General features: G+C 37.1%; 1 protein-coding gene across 1 annotated transcript in view; it reads right to left on the bottom strand.

The window, feature by feature from the left end:
• ROR2 (ROR family WNT receptor 2) overlaps positions 1-20,255 on the bottom strand; it is a 147,935-nt gene that overhangs the window by 25,906 nt on the left and 101,774 nt on the right. The window contains exons 3-4 of the mRNA XM_014869182.2: positions 12,401-12,688; positions 11,307-11,337 (exon numbers count right to left, since the gene is read on the bottom strand). Of these exons, the coding sequence (XP_014724668.2) occupies positions 11,307-11,337; positions 12,401-12,688 (319 nt within the window). The remainder of the gene's footprint in view (positions 1-11,306; positions 11,338-12,400; positions 12,689-20,255) is intronic.

The following is a 20,255-nucleotide window of genomic DNA, read 5'->3' as shown; positions in this document are numbered from 1 at the left end:
AAAAATAAGGACAGGGAATTTTAAAAATATTTCATTTCTCTTAGAAAAAAATAAATTAAAACCCCAAAACCAACCACTACTGTTAGAAGGAGCAGAGAGCAGCCACTTGGTTCTGATGCTATCACATTGTCTAGCTCTCGAGCAGATGCATGAGAGTTGGAGCACACCTTTGTCTGTTCCCATGAAGCACTGCCTGAATTTGTCCAGCCCTTACATAATTTCCACCTTAATGCCCTCATCAGCCCAGTCAATGAGAGTGCACCTGATATTCTCCACACAGAGGCTTTGCCGTGTGTGACAAAAGAAAACTGCTTGGCACCCGTGCTTATCTCCTAAGGCCAACTGGCATGAGGAGTTTGTAGAGGGCCCAGGAGGACAGGGACTGTGGAAGTGGGATGAAGAGGCAGGGCAGGGGAGCACACGTCTCCCTCAAATCTGGAGCAAAACCTAATAATTTTTGTGTCTCAAAATGGATGAGTAAGGATGTGTCTCCTCTTCTGGGCCGGTCTGTACTGGAGACAGCAGTCTATTATTAGCATTATCCGCTTGTCATCTTGCTCCAGCGGCTGAGGTCTGGCTAGCATGGCTAAGGAATCCAGAATTCATCAAATAATTTTGGTGTGTCGTCATAATTTCACATAATAGGTTTGTTGGTTTTTTCCAAATTAGGAAAATTAGCTTTTTCTCCACAGGAAATTCTATGCCAGTTTCAAACAGGGCCTCTAGAGTTCTTAAAAATAAAAAATAAGCAGACACTCTTCTACTTCAGCCACTGAAAGAGGATGGAAATGAACGAACTTTGGCTCTGTAGCTTCCCTTTTCTGGAACTGGGGTAAGAGCACCCTGGATCACCCCAAACTGTTGGGAGGTTGGGGTGTTCATCCAACCTTGATGTAATCCCAAAGGTAACTTCCCCTTACATTTCTTCCTTTGGACTTGAAATTACTTACTGAATCTTTATCAGACAGTATTTTCAAAGACTTCTTTCTTCTTTTTTTTTTTTTTTCCTGTCTATAACCAATTAATTCCAGACTGTCATATTTTTCTATTTAAATCTTTCCACAATATAATAGTGGATGCTGGCTGCATTGTTTCACAGGCAAAATAGCTCATGTTCCAAAGTCGGGATTAATTTATTTTCAGATGGCACACACATGATGCTATGCAAACATCATTAGCCTGATACTCTATGAGTAGCAATTGTACCAACACCACAGCTCTGTAAATTAATGTAATCGGGTTTAACATTAATAAACTGTTCACGAATCAAAGCATGTGGCAAATTCAATTAGGAGAACAAGTGCTTCTCCAAGTTTAGTATTTCAGCATTTAGTTCTTAATGCTTAAAAACTGAGATCCTGCATATACTGATATATCTGGCAGACTGAGCCACAGAGGATATAAAGTTACAATGAGCTAGCAGCACAAACAAACAGCACCGTCTTGATGGAGCATCTGAATCCTGAAACTACTGATTTTGTGTTACATTTCTGTTTTTCTCTCCATTCCTCAACCTGGTAAAAAAATATGCAGCTAAACATCATTACACACTGAGGCTATATTTTCTACATTAATTACCAAGTGCAGTATGAAAATGCTACTTTGCAGCTGTCTGCACATGATTATCACCACAGCAGCTCCAACCTGAAAAGTTACTGCAGCTTCATCTCTGTAACGTGGCACACCTTCAAGCGTGCCTTAGCTCTAAGATTCAAATTCCTGCATAATTTAGCAGATATTTGAGCTAAGAATAGTTTCTTATGTAATGTTGGATTCAATGAACTTAAGGGTCTTTTCCTACTTAAATGATTCTGTGGCTGGTTGGCAGCCCTGCCAAAGGGATCTGGGGGTGCTGGTTGGCAGCAGCTGAGGGTGAGTCAGCAGTGTGTGCCCGGGCAGCCAGGAGGGCAAACCCATCCCGGGGTGCATCAGACACAGCAGCACCAGCTGTGATTGGGATCATCCTGCTGGATTCAGCCTCACCCGGAGTCCTGTGGGCAGTGCTGGGCCCCACAGTCTGACAAGAGTGGGAAGGTCCTTGGATGGTCCAGGGGAGGACAGAAGAGCTGGAAAAAGATCTGGAAGCAATCAATATACCATGAGGAGTGGCTGAGGATTTTGGATTTGGCTGCTTTTGGAGAGAAGGGGACTGACGGGTGACCTCACTGCTCTCTGTGGCTTCCTGAAAAGGGGAGGAGGAGAGGGAAGTGCTGGCCTCCTGTCCCTGGGGTTCAGCTACAGTACACGTGAGAATGGTTCAAAGCTGCATCGGGAGAGGTTCCAAAGGGACATTAGGAAACATTTCCTTACCAAGAGGGTGGCCAAACTTAAACAGGCTCCCTAAAGAGTGGTCAATGCCCTGTCCCTGTCAGTGCCTTAAAAGGAGGCATTTGGACAATGGTCTTAACGATGGGCTTTAACTTTTGTCCCTCCACTTTAACCCGTGGAGCAATCAGGAAGCTGGAATAAATGACCATTGTAGGTCCCTGCTAACCAGAGCTACTGTATTTTATCATGCTGCATTGCACTGCATTGCATTATATGTTATTGTATTATATTTTAGTCTATTCTTTTCTATTCTGTGTTTACTCCTGTACTAGTTTTGTTGCAGTATAGAACGACTTTATTGTGATTAGGAAGGCAGAAAAGAAGGTTTGTCAACATAATTTTGCAAAAGTGAGTCATATAAAAGTATAAGACTTTCTATATGCAGGTCAGCTGCTAAACTTAGGAGACATTTCCCAACTTAAAGGAAAGCATGGCGAGGCAGGAGAAAAATGCCTTCTGGCATGCCAATTGAGCTGCTGGGAAAACGTGGGGTGGGTGGAAGATGTGTATGTGTGTGAATAAATATTTATAAAAACAAAGGTTCTGTGATGTACCATTGTTTGCATCCCATCTAAAGTACTCCCTTGCCTCTACTGTGTCATTGTCTACTGTGAACAAAATGAGAAATCGGATGCTTGAGATTAAGCTTTTTGAGGAGTATAACACATGCTCCTTCCAGCCCTACTTTTAGAGTAGTATTACCTCAAATATTTCAGATTTGAGACTTAACAAAGCGGTACCAATTTTTTAAAAATTTCCTTACTGAATTTTCTTTCTTTGTCTTAAAAAACAATTCCTTCCATCACTGTTAATGCTGTTTAGTTTTGAACAGAATTGTTCAAATATTATTGGTTTGTACCATCTGTTTGACTTTTTCTCAAGTACACTAGATTAGCTGCATATAGTTTTTTTGGCTCTTTCAAACTGAACTAGAGAACATAATTATACAAAAGTAGGGAAAATCTAACCATAAAGCCATAAAAATTGAAAGGATGATTTATGGTGTGGTGTTCCAGCATTATCTCATTTTGTTAAATTACCTACTTTTCATTAGAATAGTGTTCCTTTATCTTTGTGCCTAACTACAACATTCACGCTTTCCTTGTATGCACTTAGAGGCTATTCAGCATCCTAAGGAACTCTAATTAAACTCAATGTGGCATCAAATGCCTACAGGAAGTCTCAGGGACATATAACTGTCCTTTTGTAAGACATACAATAAATACTTTGAAAGCCATTTAAGCTACTGAACAAATGAGAGTAGGGGAGGGATAGAGGAAAGAAGTAAAATCTAAACACACTAAAGATTGCTGGTTATATCAGGGATGTCCAACAGCTGCAGTAGCTACTTGCCAAAAGCCCAAGGGCCATTACTACTTTGAATATCAATTTACATATATCCTTAAAGGGAATAACAAGTGCCTTACTTCGCTTGCAACTTCATTGGTCGTTTAACACAAACTGTTTCTCTGAGCTGCTAAAACCTAAGCACCAGCTGCTGATCTGGAATTTGCTGGAAGAGGGCGTGTTGGGGTCACATATTTACAAAGAGCTGTAAACAAGCTCTTTGCCATGTATTCCACAGCTTATGAGTCGCACCTTGCAGCTTGCCTGATATGACAGCTTAGGCTTTTTTGGCTATCAAAAACCTAGCCACTGCTCTGCACAGTAGGAAGTAGGTTCTCCCAATACACAGGCTGTGAGTCAACTCTCAGACGCAGAAAACAACAACTCCCCTAAATATTCATATGCAAGCTAAAGGTCTAAATTTTGAAAAAAGAACTCTTAGGAAAGCAAATGTTTGTGGTGTTCGATGTAGTGCATGCTTGTAGCCCTACGTATAATGAATTACATTCAGTACAATGATTGATCCAGCCCATTTAAAAGTATCTTGACAGTACTGCTCAAAACAAGTGGGAAAGTGCTTCCTACATTTAACCCTGAGTTAGCTTAACTGTAAGATATTTAACTAAATACTACTTCTTCCTAAGGTATTTAAAAACCACGCTCAACTACAGGTCAAGTCCTGAAGGTTGCTTTTTTGTCTTTGCCACCAGTCTCTCTCAGCAGAGCAGTGCATCTGCATTACACTTCAATTTACACAGGGGCTTTTGATTTATACAATAGCAAAAAGAAGGTATTACGTTCATGAAGATTTATTTTTAATCACCTGTGCTTGGCTTCTTTTGTTTTTTGAGGGGTTCAGAACAACATGGGTTAGTGAGCATAACAGATTGTAACAATCTATTATCCCTTTTCTCCCTGCATATTTCCCATAAACTTCTTTCTTCAGTTCTTCCCTTTCTCTAACAGAAAGGAAAAAAACCTACCACTTGTAATAGTTTCCCCAGATAACAAGTTGCAGGAATACAGACCCTTTTGTCTGCTCCAAGATGGTATGTATATTAGTTTAAATAAAAATTCAGCTTTTAAAATTCATCAACCTTGTAAGCACAATGAATTTCTACTTCAATCACTAAATAATATAAAATGCATGAGATCGTTCATAATTTATTTCCTTGTGATTAGAAAGCATTTAAGTGGAGGATAAAAGCTGATGAAACAATGTCATGTGGGAAGAAGTTGTCATCTGGTGTGTGCAAAGCAACCCAAAACAGTACTTCCACTGCTCTTTACCTCTTCCTTGAATTAAACATGTTCTGGGGTTAAAATGAGGGAGAAAAAATATTCTTGAAACACATGAGCAACATTAAGATAAAAAAATCAGTTTTTATTACAAGATGGACTGTCAGCTTCCTCTGAGTACACTGTACATCTCTGGGTAGAACAGACTATAAATTTTAATTGTATGTTAATTTGTGATGTCATAAACTTATGAACCTTTCTAGGCTGTATCCTACATAACTAGAGAAAAATTGAAAAATTGCACTCTAAAATAGATAAGAGAGAAAAAATTTAGTGCAACCTTGGTTTTACTTCTGTCCTTCCTCCAAATTTCCTGTCTTGGCCTGAAGGACTGTCAAAGGACATTTAAAATGATGAAGTCAAAAGCAGATCAGAGATTGTGGATCAAAATCCCCTGAAAGGAGCCCCAAACCCACAGGAGGGTGAAATACAGCCTCCCCCTTAGACTTGAGAGAAAAAAAGGAAACTGACACAGAGGGGCTAGGAGGGAATTGCAGCATGTTTCAGCCAGATCCCGAAATTGGATTGTCAGGGAGTCAGGAAATCTGCCAAGACAAACACATGCTGTTTAATGTAGACCAGCCCAAGATAATCTGAGCCTCAGTTCCTCACTCATAAAACAGGATAACATTCCATGCTTTATGGGGAGAAGAACGTACCCAAAACATTTTTAAATAATCTGATCCCATAGCAGAGGAAGGCAAAAAATTTCCAAGATCCACCATCTCCATTTGATGTACAAAACATGGAGAGACTAAGGTTAAACTACTTGCTGCAATCACACACAGAGACAGGAGTACAGTCAGAAATTAAATCCAGACCTCTGAAGTTACAGTCCAGTGTTTTAATCACAAAATTCTTTTTTTTCCCTTGATTAAAACAGGAAATGAAAACACAAGTATGAGCTTATTCTGTAACTTCAACATATTACCACAAGCATCTTAAAAAAACATACATAGTTCAAATATAGTTGTCTCAACCACATGAATATTTTGATGAAACAAAAGGCATGCATGTCATTCTGGAGGAAGCACATCATCAAACACCTGGTTCTTATGGGCCTGAATAAACACTCTAACTTCTGAGTTGGAACAACCTTGTATTGTTTTAAAAAACCATCTGTTTATGTGAATTTTAAAATAATCTTGTATAATTTACAAGATTAACAACATTATCTGTGGCTGAACTAAGCTGAGACCAAAGAAATTTGCCATAACACCTAAGGAAAGGAGGAAGATACAAGTAGTGCAGCTATAAGGAAAGCATTCTTTCTTCGTAGTGTGATGTTAGATACCTTTGGTTTGCCAGAGAGATTCAGTTTACAAAATCTATTTTCCCCCTCAGCTACTGTGTTTTACCTGGAAGACCCCAGTCAAGGGCAGGGAAGTGGCCCGAGGGTGAAGTGCTCTGATGATCCACTGCTTTCTACCTTCTTTACCAAGACCTTATATTCTCTTTTCCATCTTGTAATTACATGAGGATTCATCACATGATGAAAATGACTTTGTTTCCATCATAAAGGTGTACGAGTGCCCGTCTCATCATGCAGCAACTTCCCTTTGGGGTCACAGAAAAGGTGTGCTTTGGGATATGGAGACCATGGAGAACAAATTGCTCAGGAGCCCAGCCTCCTCACTGAAGTTTTAACACAGCCCCGTTACTGGTTTTTAGACATTCTGTTTTCCACTGTTTGAAAGAACTGATTTTTTCTAACTACAATTGCTTCTTCACTTTTCTTCAATGGACCGAATCTTAAAAAATTTACTGTTGTCCCAACTTGAAAATCAGGCATAAGAACAGGCAAATTTATTCTGAATAAATAATACCTCAAAAATTCCTCCACAAAGTGATGATTGTTTCTATTTGGTGGCAGTGTTTCTTCTCACCTATTTCTCCTCAGCATCCAGTTTATAGGCATCAAAGGCTGCAAACCCATAACTGATCTCAGTCAGAGTTCAATAAAACAGAGACTTCTCAAAATTTCTTGGAAAGCCCTGTTCCTCTGCACAGGGCTCTGAAAGGAAATGTTCAGCTCCTGGCATCCTGAGCAGATTTCAGAAAGGTCACTTAGGGAGAAGTGCAGCTGTGGCAACAGAGACGTTTCCCATACACTTGGCAAGGACTGAGCTCAGGGGCATTTCTTTCTGCCTGCGCTCTCTGTGCCTTCCTCACTTCGCAAAGGCCTCATCAGGTTTTCCAGACGCCTCTAAGAGCCAACAAACTGAATATTTGGGCATTAGATATTTTCCATCCCGAGCTCCCTTCAAGGTGGCACTACTACAGTTAAACTGCTTCGAAACAGGCATCTGCCCAATGGGTAAAAGTTAATCTAACATTTAATTCAAAAGAAAAATATATTAGACTAGAGAACATGCAGGCTTTTAGAATGATGTTATCTTCTAAGTGCAACACTTCTAGAAGGAAAGACAATAGTTTCTGCCCTTCTGCTCTTAGAATCCAAGATATTAATACCCATTAATTTGTTTTAAATAATGGTTAAAAAAACCCATTTTCTGGTATTTGTTCAATATTTATTTTATATTTACACCCTTGTATCATTCTGAACAGATAGGATGTCTCTCTTTTGAGAGGCAAAACTAAAAATACCAATGATGAAAAAGTAAAAGCATAATGCAATGAGAGAAAAGATTGCTAAAGGGTTGTACTTTAGTAAAACAACCCTGTAGTAGCATAGTTCTCTGGACAGCAAAGGCTAGTCAGGAATTTTTTTCACCATGTTTTGATTTTATTTCCTTTGTTAATTAATCTGTATTCTCTATTACTATTTTTTGATAATTTTAATACTTTTGATAAATAGCATAGATTGTAATTCTGCATTTCTACAGAAAAATCCCTAGAAATTTTTACACATTTGTATTCTGACAGAAAATAAACATGTCTCCAAATAATCCACAGTGATTTAAGACTATGTATTTGGTTGAAAGTTTTTATATTTAGATTTTTATGAAAACTTCTCCACTTCATTTCCTGAAGGTCAAGATGCTTTTTTGTACTGGCAAGTCTGACTGCATAACACACATTTTATCTCTGTCAATCTTTAATTGCCAATTAATTCTAGGAATCCACAGCATGTACTGCATAAAAATACCTTGCTAGATGGTATCTACATAGGTAGTGTTTCTTATCCCTTAATATTCACTAGGTATAATTTTAAGCCAAGTTACAATGGTTTTGTTTCAGGTTTCCACTGAAGCATGTCTTTTTTTAAGCACTAATACCAGCAGCAATATCTCTCACGTGGCTCAGTACGAGGCTGCACTGTGCAGACAGCGAATGGAAAGAATCCTTTGTTCCATGAGAACTCCTTCCTTTGCCTTTTTTCCACCCTTCCTCTTTTCTGGCTTACAAAATGACCCACATGATTTTATAACACATGTTTGGTTTTTAAAAAATCATGATCAGTTTCTGAAAATAAAATAATTATACCACCAAAACATGGTATTTTATTTGAAGAACTGATTTTTTAAAAAATTGAAACAGAAGTAAGCATGTTATGAGGCAAAGATCACTAATCCCTGAAAGCTCCCGGGCCTCTTATGATAAGACCCTCATGACTTCTCACTAGACCTTTGACCTGACCTCGTTTTTCTGAAGTTTCAGGTTTCTTTCTCTCCAATCTAGTGGATATTAAAAAGAAAATAATCTACCAGCAGTGTAGTCTTCACCTTTTAATGGCAGGTCCAGAACAATGGTGGCACATTACTGCTTCCAATACCAATAGTACAAAACCCATTGTGAAGTGTCATTAGCCAAACGACAGCATTTAAAAATATTTTTTCCCTAGTTATTTCTGTATTTTAACTTAGTGTTCCAAACCTGCACAGGTTGCATAGCAAAGCATTAAAAACCTAGGAAAAACTAGGATGAAGGAAGTCTTGGGAATCCTAATTTACTTCTATTTGAGGAAGCCACATACGCAGTAGTTCTTTTCACTATATCAGTTGAAATGTTCTATTTATGTTGGTATTTTTGAAATATTAACAAGTTCATTGTCAGTACAGAAAAAGCACTTGGAAAATACTAGGGAAGCCAAAACAAATAAAATTAATTACTTGCTCTATAACAAAAGTGAATCAATGTAAAACTTGGTTCTCAGGTTAACTGGCCTGACACAGACCAGAAAAGAAAGGCTAAGTTGAATGTACCCCATGATAAGCAAGAAGGACAAACTGGTGGTGACTGATAGGGAGAAAGATGAGTTATTCAGTGACTTCTTTGGCTCAGTCTTCAGCAGCAGTCACCCTTTCCATATTAGTCCTTGATCCTTTGTATGGAGCAGTAAAGTCTCTCCCACTGTAAGTGAAGAGCAGGTTTTCGATCACTGGGTGAAGCTGAATAGCCCCAAATCTATGGGACCTGATGAGATACATTCCAGAGTCCTGGGGGAACTGGCTGATGTTGACAAGACAATCTCATCATATTTGAAAAGTCATGGCAGTCAGGCAAACTTCCTGGTGACTGAAAAAAGGAAATATCACTTCCATTTTTAAAAAGAGGGGAAAGGAGGATGTGAGGAACCTACAGATTTGTGAGCCTCACCTCTGTGCCCAGAAAAATAATGAAGCAATCCTCCTAGAAGTTATCCCATGGCATAAAAAAGACAGCAAACTGACCTAAAGCAGCCAATACAGCTTTACTTAGGGCAAATTGTACCTGACCAATTGGGTGGCATTTTGTGATGGAGTGACTGCAACAAGTCAATAAGAGAAAACAACAGATATCATCTATCTAGACTTCTTGATACCATCTCATGTAACACCCTTATCTGCAAATTGGAGAGACATGGATTTGGACTATTCAGTGGGTAAGGAACTGGCTGGACAGATGAAGCCAGAAAGTTGTGGTCTAAAGCCCTGTGTCCAGATGGAGGCCAGTGGTGAATAGAGCCCCTCAGGGCTTTCTCATGGGACCAGTTCTCTTCAATATCTTCATCAATGACAGTGGGATCAGGACCACCCTCAGCAAGTCTGAAGATGACACAAAGCTGAGAAGTGCTATTGGGACAACAGAGGGACAAACTTGAGTAATGAGTCCATGAGAACCTCATGAAGTTCTACAAGTTCAAGTACCAAATGCTGCACCAGGGCTGGGGAAATCCCAGACATGAACACAGACTGGGAGATCAAGTCACTGAAACAGCCTTTTGAAGAAGGACTTGGGGGTTTCTTGTGGATGAAAAGCTGGGCGTGTCCTAAGAGTGTGAGCTCTCAGCCCAGAAGGACAATTGTATCCTGGGCTGCATCCAAAGCAGTGTGTCCAGCAGGGTGAGGGAGGAGATTCTACCACTCTATATGGCCCTCATGAGACCCCATCTGGAATCCTAGATCCAGGGTCCTCAGCACAAGAAAGATGTGGACCTCTTAGAGTGGGTCCAGAGGAGGCCATGAAGATGACCAGAAGGCTGGAGCACCTCTTTGTGAAGACAGGCTGAGAGAGCTGGGGTTGTTAAGCCTGGTGAAAAAGAAGGTTTTGGGGAAATCTTACTACAACCTTAAAAGGGAGGGGGATTTTTATACTGGTAGATAGTTCAGGGCTTGGGGCAATGCCATTAAACTGGAAAAGGGCAGGTGTAGACTGGATTCCAAAAATAAATTCTTTGCTCAGAGGGTGGTGAAGGGCTGGAATAAGTTGCCCTTAGATGCTGTGGATACTTCAGTCCTGGAAGTGTTCAAGGCCAGGCTGGATGAGACTTGGAACAACCTGATAAAGTTGAAGGTGTCTCTGAGAGAAGGATTAGAACTAGGTGATTTTAAGGTCCCTTCCAATCCAGACAAATCTATGATTCTCTTTTCATCTTTATAACAAATCTGCAAGAGAGCCCAGGTGTCTTGCAGAAATATCACCATTCAAGTCAAAATGGTACTAACAAACAGAGGTTTTGCCTAGCTACTCAATGACAGGATTCTAGTCTTGTTTTACCTGGCTCTTCAAGTTATAGTAATATAACATGGGTAAATTTGCAACCACAGCAAACTAAGCATTTTAGCTATTCATTTTTAAGCATTATTCTAGCCCATACTTGCCCCGTAAACAATTACTGTTCCAACACGACTTTGTGGTAATTTGCTTGTTCAAAACGCTAAATAGCAAGCAAAAGTTGCCCAAGAAAAGTCAATCAAATCAAAATCCGTTGTAACACAATGTTACCTCTATCTAAAAAAGTTGCATCCATTCTGTGATGTTTTGATCAAATTAGATATTTTTAGCAAGAACATTGTGGTTGCAGGCAGCACTTACTGAGTTCATGAACTAAATTCTGACAGAACAAAAGTAGTCAGTGTACATAAAGATATTTTCCAAAGGGTACTTACTGAAGATTGTGATTTGGGCTGTTTGTTGGACCTGCAAACATAAAACAAACAAGTTTAGCTCAAGGACAACATAATAAAAAAAGTCAATAGCAATCTAAAGGAAATTGTCTCTTCAAGGAAGGTTTATCTCAAGATCCAAACAAAACCCTCTGCATTCCTAAACATAATCATATATTGTTATTTTCAAAGCCAAAAATAAGAATTACTTTAATCTACTGTCTGGTCCAGCAGCAACTTGAATGGACTTAGGTTTTTTCATAAAATATTTTCCACCATAAAAACACAGCCAATTAAGCAAGGTGTTATTTCAACACATCACTTACCTTTTTAATAAGCCCCAACTGAGCTTTACTATCAGAATTTAGCATGTGGCAAGGGGATGATCAACTTTTGTGACAGCAGGAACAAGGTTCAATATTCAGCGTTTCAATATTCAATCACTACAAACTAAACTGTGGAATTAATTATTTACATTAATTATTTACATTATATTTTCTGATATTGGGAAAAAATTTAGAAAAATGCATCTAGAATTTTTTCTCCCATTGCTCCAAAGGCAAGCTAAATAAAAGGTTGGCTTCCAGATTGGATTATTAAGTCTCCAAAATGCAATATAAGCACTTCTTGAAAGGTGTGGTGTACCTTCACATGAGAAAGGAATTTAATGCCACACAGCAGCACAGAACTGATACTCACAAGGATGGGCTCAGAACTATGAATATCACACAGAAAACAGCTTCTCATTCTTCTCATCAGTTTTTGTTTTTTTTACAGACTGGGTTCAGCAGTAGAGTGAAAACTCCAGGCAATGAAATGTTACCTTTTTATACTTTTTACTGGCACTTCTTTAATTCATTTTCTTCACTGTATATTTACAGACCTCTACATCTGTATTTGCTTTCTTTTATTACCACTAAAGAGGTATCAAGTTCAACTGAGAAGTTCTCTGGGAGAGAGGCCTCAGGCGCTGACTTTATTTTCTTTTGTGTTGAGAATTTTTCTTAAAACATTAAATTCATTTCTCATTACACTATGGTTAAAACTAATACCTAGTCTATAAAGCAGTCTCAGTAGCATAAGAGCCAGGAACTCACCAAGCCTGACAAACAAAACTCCTGTTGCAGTTATTGTCTTCATCCCATTTGAAGCCACACACTGGTAGTATCCTGTGTCTGTGGTATCCAGATCCTGGATTCTCAGACGTGAGCCATAATCTGTTTTTCTGATGATGATCCGTCTTGGCTCCTGAACCACTGGAGCATCATTTTTTAGCCATCTGACATTTGGAGATGGATTTCCTGCTACTTTGCAGTGGAGGATTGCTGTTTGCCCCTGGACTACAGTGATATTGTTTACTGGTTCCAAGAAGGTCAGGAAATAACCTAAGAGGATAAAAGATCATAAAAGGTCAAACTTTACTCAGGTTGAGGTAAAAGCCTGTTCAAAGGTATTTTTCTAAGAGAGAACTTCAGAAACAATTTCAGTTTTCTTTCAAGCTCAAAAAAATGCAGTTCGCTGTCCTAAGAACACCATAACACCACACTCCAATTTGTGTTCCATTGCTCACTCCATGTTTGTGTGCAGGTAGGTATGCAGATTTGAAGATCAATCATGAATTAATACTTTTACACTCCTAACTGCCTATTTGTACACCTATTTTGAAGCATTAGTGACTTTTTCTACATCTGACATGTTAAAATATTAACATCCTTAACATACATCTAGTGCTGTTCTGTTCTAACAGCAAAACACACCCTTATTCCATAAAATAATATTCCCAGCTGTAACCATATAAGGATATCATTGTGATTTTACCACAATCTTCTTACACGATCACAGATTTGTCTCAAAAAGAACTACAGCTGGAAAAGTTACTTTTAGTTATTAATTTGACTTGTTAGTTACTCATCAAAATCTTAAAATTAGACTAGGACAGGCTTATATTATAATAAGTTTTAAGGATGATATGTCTCACATTCAATTTAAAGAAATAATGTCTCAATTGCATAAGTAATCTGTGATACAGGGGGACCCATAAGTTGACAATAGAGTGCCAGTTTTTACATTAAGGCAAAATATATGGTCAAGGAAATGTCTGTATGAATATTGGGTAATAACATTTTGTAGTTATTTTGTAAGTGAAAACTGCAAGCCCTAATTAGTGGTTTCTTGAAAGCAAAGGACTTGTCAAGAGGGCTGTATTGGTGATCTTTAGGGACGACAAAAAAAGAAAGAATTGATGGAAGAACACTATCAAAACCTGACAAACAAATCTTTTGTAGGTTATTTTTTATAAATTTAATTTGGTGTTCGGGGTCCTGCAACTGATACACATTACACACTGAAAGCTTGACAACATGTACTTCCACTGAAACAATAAAGTTGTTGTATTACCTTACAAAATGGGTAAGAAAATTAGCTAGTTGTCATGCTCATATGTTTGTCTCAGTGAATTTAGACCTTCTACACATAAAACATCAGGAATTCTAATTATATTTTTATGGCAGGTGGATCCAAATATCAAATAACTTTGATGGATGCCCACATGTGGACATTTCCTATTAGTCAGATTATTTTGCAGTTATCTAATTAAGAAATAGCATATTACTGTACACAAATCCAACACCAGTAAAGAAATGGTCTACACTGACAGTCTAATTGCTGAAATACCTTAAGAAAATTGATGCTCTGCTTTGATTTATATTTGACAGGGCCATGAAAATTAGTTCCTCTATAATAGCTAAGTACAGCACTGGAGAAGAGAGCAGTAGAAAAATCAGAATATAATTAATGTACAAAGCCAGATATTGCTGAATGGGTTTTCCTATTATTACATTGCTCTCTACCACTGGCCTTTCAAAAGAAATTTCGTTATAATGAATAACATGAAAATACAATGTAGGCAAGTGCAAATTTAGTTTGTCACTAAACAGAAAATTAAATAAATACAAATATATAAAATCTCCACAAAATATCAAAAATCTACAGGAAAATTAATTTATCCTTTTTCGTCATAAAATAATAAATTATTGTTTATGCAATTTTATATTCGTTGTCCCTATTTTTAATTTAAAATCTTTAGTAGACTTCAAAACATTCTGACAGAACCCAAACAATATCTATTTTCTAGTAACTTATATAATGGCAGAAAAAGTATGTTAATGCTTCAGCAATGTCATGCCACAACAATGTAATTTGTTATGGTTTCCAGTTACATTTAATAGCTGAAAAAATAGAAATACTATGATGACATTAGCAGGGAAAACAAAACCAGTAAATTTACTTCTTGATATAGTCAACTGAAGCCATTGATTAAAACTTCTATTGAAGCCAACATTTTACATACATAAGCATTTCTAGCAGCATGAAAGAAAGCATGATCAGTCCTACCACAAGTTAGATAGGGATTTTCTATGGCTATTTCACTCAGATCTTGTTATTTAGAGACTTATTCCACCACTTTCTCATAAAATGTGTGTATTTCATTCTCATGAGCACCCTTGAGATACTGGACTGCATCCATAGGGGCAGAGATACCTAGCAGAGGCAGAGATACCACAATCCCTATCTATTCAGTTCTGATCGCCAAAATTCAAAAACAAGACAGAAAGACAGGAGAGGATTCAAGAGGGCTACCAATACCATCAAAGGGCTAGACAACCTGTCCTGTGACGAAAGACTTGAAGTAGTTAAGTCTCTTCTCCCTGGAGAAGAGAATGGCCAGGGGGGCATCATCAGAGTTTTTCAGTACCTAAAAGGCACCTACAAAAATATCAGATACTAGTCACAAGCTGTTACATGGAGAACACTAAAGCGCAGTATGTGAAAGCTAGGAAATGTTTCATTTCAATAGAATAAACCTTTTTTTGCAGTGAGAACAGTCATTCACTGGAAAATGAACTCCTAGAGATATGGTAGAGTTCTCATCATCGGAGGTTTTTCAAGATGTGATCGGACAAAGTACTAGATCTTTTTGTCTAAGCTTGCTTTCCCCAAAAATGTTGGATTGGATGAACTTTTGAGGTACCTCCCAGACTGGAATGTTCTGTAGTTCTGCAGTGTTCTCTAGATTCAACAATCATGGGGACAGGCTGAATCTGCTCATACAAGGGAGGCAAGATAGTCTGTTCTAAAACCTTTGAGAATAATCTGGGGCTCTCCCAGCATGGAGTCAGCACAGAGGTACATTTGCCTGGCTCAGAGATGCTTCTGATACCCAAGAAATGAATGAAGCAGAGAAGATCTGTCTGAAAGGTGAGGCCAATTCAAGCCTGTGTAAGATGACAGACAGGGATTGTGGTTTGTCTGGCTCTTTAATGCAGTTTTTGCTCTTCAAATGCAAGTACATGAAAGGGCTACATTCTTCTTGTGCCATTGGTCAGCTTACACCTTGCTCAAACCCTTATCACTATTTCACTTTTTCTAATTCAAAATCACCTGGATGGAGTCTTCTTTTTGAGATAATCATGGATATTACATTCAAATACATTTGGATGAAAACAGATAGTAAATTTACTCTTTAAGACTTATTAACTCAGGATTAAATCCATGTTAGAGCTTCCTTTTTTACAAATTAAAACAGAGTTACTGTAGGAAGTAATTAGATCCGTATCTATTAAGCCATTCAAAATTTTCATATGAATCTGTGAATCTGATCCTAATAATAACTAGAACAAAGCTATTATCATGAAAAGCAATGCCAAAGATTTAGGGGTTAATTCAGACCCAGTGCAATTAGATAGACTTCGCATGAAGTCAGCATCACTGCATCTATTTCCTGCAGGTCAGAATTGGCCTTTAGTTCATCATTACTCATGCCAATTTTACTGCAGTATTTTCTGTAGTGTTTTATATTACCTTTTTATTACAAACCAAGTAATAAATACTTTAACCTATTAATAACCAAGTAATAATATTTTAACTTTTGGAAGCATTTGTGCTTTCCAAAGTTCTCCAGAGCAGCCTAAGAGCAGTAGGGCAGCTCAGGGCCTATTCTGTGCCTCTGTCCGCCCTGAACTGCACTCTCTCTATTTGCTGGTTTCATTTCCTCTTTGAGAAGCAATGTTTATGTACTCACTGATTCTGGTGTATTTGTATGACAGAGTGGGCAGCCGTTTGTTGAGCTGCTCTGTTATTTGGTGTCCACTTTCAATAACCCATAATTGCAATTCTTTCAAACAAAGTGGAAAATTTAACCAACCATGTTCTAAAGAATGTTTTCTTTATTTAATTTCTGTGGTGATAATCAGCAGTTACTTTTTTGGTAATGTACGTTACACCACAAACACAGTGTAGATGCCAGTTTGATGGAATGCTCTGGGGAAAAAAACCAAAATTTCCCAGGATAAATTAGGACCTCAACAATGTGCAAAGCAATTTTTTTCCAATGTAATTCTCCTTCTGTCACAGTAAATCTTAATTTGGACAGGTAGGAAGGAAAATGAAATGTCAAAATGCTAGAAGTTGTATTTAATTTGTGCCTTGTATTTTGTGTCACGCATTAGTCAAGCAGAATTTTTTAAAACTGGAACAGAATCTGTTTTAATACTAACATAATTTTGAAGCAGAGGATAAATACTCTCTATAAAATATTTTTTGCCTGTTACATATTGCCAAACTTGTAAATGTCCTATTGTAAATGTCATATTATAAAGAATTATATTTTATTTGGGAGATGGATAACAAATAGAATTTATTTTAAAAATACAAGAATAAAGTCCAGAAATTTCCTGTGTTGTGAAATTATTATTTTTATATACTAGTTTTTATACCCTGGCTTGTTTCCAAGTGTCATTGAAATGAAGGAAAATGCTTCCTTTGCCTTCAGTGATCTTTGGCATGGTTCAACTATGTCAAAAGGAAAATCTATCTGGTAGATACTTCTGCATTTGCTGTAGGCAACAATGCCGTAAATTAGATTTCTCTTTCATTACAGTTTCTACAACCAATACTAGTATTTATTTTGCTTGAACAGATTAAAAACTGTTCTGTCAAGAAGCTATGAGAGGACAATGAAACTTAATCTATATATTATGTTTTGCTATCATATTCTATGTACTCTATGAATAACATAGCTTAGGGAAATGATTGACATGAATTCCAGCAAAACTCTTTCATTTTTTTTTTTTTTTTGGGGGGGAAAACCTTTGTTAGGTTGCCAGTACTTCATATTTTTAAATGGAATAATTTTGATATAAATATATCAAACAGAATCCCACAGCAAATCAGCATTAATATGTCAGGTCTATTATTCATGTTTTGGCAAGGATATAAAAATAAGCTTTTCCAGTGTGTGTCAAATCATTGTCAAGATATGCACAAGAATAGATACTAAACTAAAAACCCAAAGGGTGCAACTACCACTAAGACCTCACATGCATATTATATTTCTTAGTTTTATTTACATTATTCTGGCACTTACATGTCCAAGTTATTGGCTCAAACCATATGTGTTATTCTTGGCATAAACATAATATAAAAAGATTGCTCTGCTTTTGTTATTTCTAGATCTTAGCTAAGATTTTTAAGTTTATTCTAAAAAAAATTTTTAAACCTCCTTAGTTACTTTAGATCATGTAAATTCTGTTTCAATTAATTTTTAAATTCCTGTTCATTTTTTATTGTTTTAATTCATCTTTTTCTATGTGATTTTAAAAATAATTTTGCATTAATAATTTTAAAATGAGCTTCAATATGGCAACCACAGTACTTAGTAAATTTTTTTAACCTCTTTTTCTCTTTGAACTTCCAAATCGTTTACGAATATGAGATGGGATGATACCATCACCCTTACTTTCCAAAAGCAGAAAGTAGAGCAAGGGGAGTCTAAGTGATTTGACAATTTACACATGGACTAAGTTTGAGTATCTATGATACTATAGTGAGATTCACATCTTTCTGTATTGCTGAGATAATCATGCTCTGAGATAATCTTCCACTTTGGCTCCTATTCAGGTTTCTTTCTGCACTGCACAAGGTACACAAACTCTGAATATCCAGTTTTTGAGAAAAAGAAAGGAAAATTGGATTCATAAATTGCTATATATCTGAAGATACAATAGCCTTTTCAGACCAAGTAGTAATAATTGCATATTTGTTTTATCACTTGCTAGAAGACTTATTTCTTCATAAGACATATATATTTATTTAAATAACTGCATGCAACTGTCAAAAAATCCAAAAAGCCATCAGTTTGGTATTACAGAACACATCACAACTTACAAGAGTCTCAGCTTGAGATACTCAGAATTCAAAATCAGCTGTTTTTAAAAAGGGAAAATACCTTTTTTTCAGCATAACTGCATAAATTTAGACCATTTTCAGATCCATGGAATAAAAAATTCCTGTGTTCAAAACCCCTATGAAAATATGTATATTGCGATTAGTGTAAGAAGCAATGTGGGATTTTTCCCCTAAGCTATCTAGTTTTTTCTTTTTTTGATGCCTTCCCAACTTTTTTTCATTTTTGTCTTCAAATCATCTTCTTTTCTTAGGTATAAATTAAAGAGCATGATATTTCTCACCACAGCTCTTTCAAATGGCAAATTTCTGCCCTGGCATTTTAAGACCAATATATCCAACACAAAAGGGTTTGGGGACAATATTTTGAGTAATTAAACTAATGATATTTCCACCATAAATGAAGTCACCTTTTCCCACAATATGACATGATTTTTCACCTAGGATGCATACTTTAGTTTGTGAAATGCTGAGGAAGACCCCGTTGTTCCAAAATTTACTGTATGGTGAACACAATACTAAGCATAAAGTGTTCATAAAAGTGACAGGTAATCTGTAAAGAATATCCAGGAGATGCAGAATTTCCTAGGCTTATAAAAAAACTGTCATAAGAGAAAATGTATGTGAAAGTTGCTGAAATTCAAATGATGTCTTTCTAGAGGTGTGTATAACAATATTGCTGTAAGTATATGAGTTTAGGGGATATGAATGACACCATAGCATCTTGGTAGGTGGTGGCAGTCCAGTATGAAGTGACTCCTTCCACAGGTAAATCCGAACTCCAAATAAACTGAGAAACATCATCCTACTAAGGAGGGTAGCTTGAAGCCCAGGTCTCATGATTTCTTGCACAGAACATTTTCCTAAATAAAAACCAGTCTCCCCGATTTTTCACCCTCTATTTTATTTAATCCCAATACATAGATGAGTGATTTACAATTTATTTGACCCAGGTTAGAAAATGGAAGGGATGTTGGCAGGTCTCCCAAAATAAGTATGAGTAGTTAAGGAAACTACACTGCTATATACAGCCACATAATATTTCCAGATGAAATGATACCTTTGCAGCCTAATTTAATCCAATTTTCATCTCATCCTTCATCCTATTTTTTTATCTCAAAGTACAAAAATACATCCAGAAACATGGAAAATTAGTCGATTTGGTTCACATTCTCTTGAAATGTCTTTAGGAAGAGGGAATGAACAACTGTCAAGCCAGGAATGAAGCAGAATTAGCCTTGAAATACTGACACAATGTGCACATTATCTTCTCCTCTGAAATTAGTGAAAGTATATTAGAGCATTTGTGCAAAAGAGAAAGACACCAAGTAAGGCTTACTTGAAAGTGAGATTGGAGAAGCTATCATCTTCACAAAGACTGACTGTACTGAGAGGAAAATTGTGCTCAAATGTTTTATTTTTATTCCAAAGCAGACCTAAGTTCTTCTATAGCACTCACTGCTCTGCACTGGTTTTCAATGAAACACTGCTCAGAGACAGTGCTTTTTAGTCATTCAGGTGCTCATTTAAAGGAAACAAGGGAAAATAAATTCTCCTCAAAGGCCTAGCCAAAATATTGTGCCTTCTCATCAACTATCAGAATGCTAGCATCACTTGTAAGAAGAGACTTGCAACATTTTTAACATTGCTTAAACTGTTTTTGCCTTTGGAGACAGAATCATTTCTCAGGACTTCTGGAAGATTCTAGAG

The sequence above is a fragment of the Sturnus vulgaris genome, chromosome Z, assembly GCF_052056855.1.
Source record: "Sturnus vulgaris isolate bStuVul1 chromosome Z, bStuVul1.hap1, whole genome shotgun sequence".
Classification (NCBI taxonomy): Eukaryota; Metazoa; Chordata; class Aves; order Passeriformes; family Sturnidae; genus Sturnus; species Sturnus vulgaris.
The sequence above is the reverse complement of the archived record's forward strand: the minus strand, read 5'-3'. Positions and strand labels throughout refer to the sequence as shown.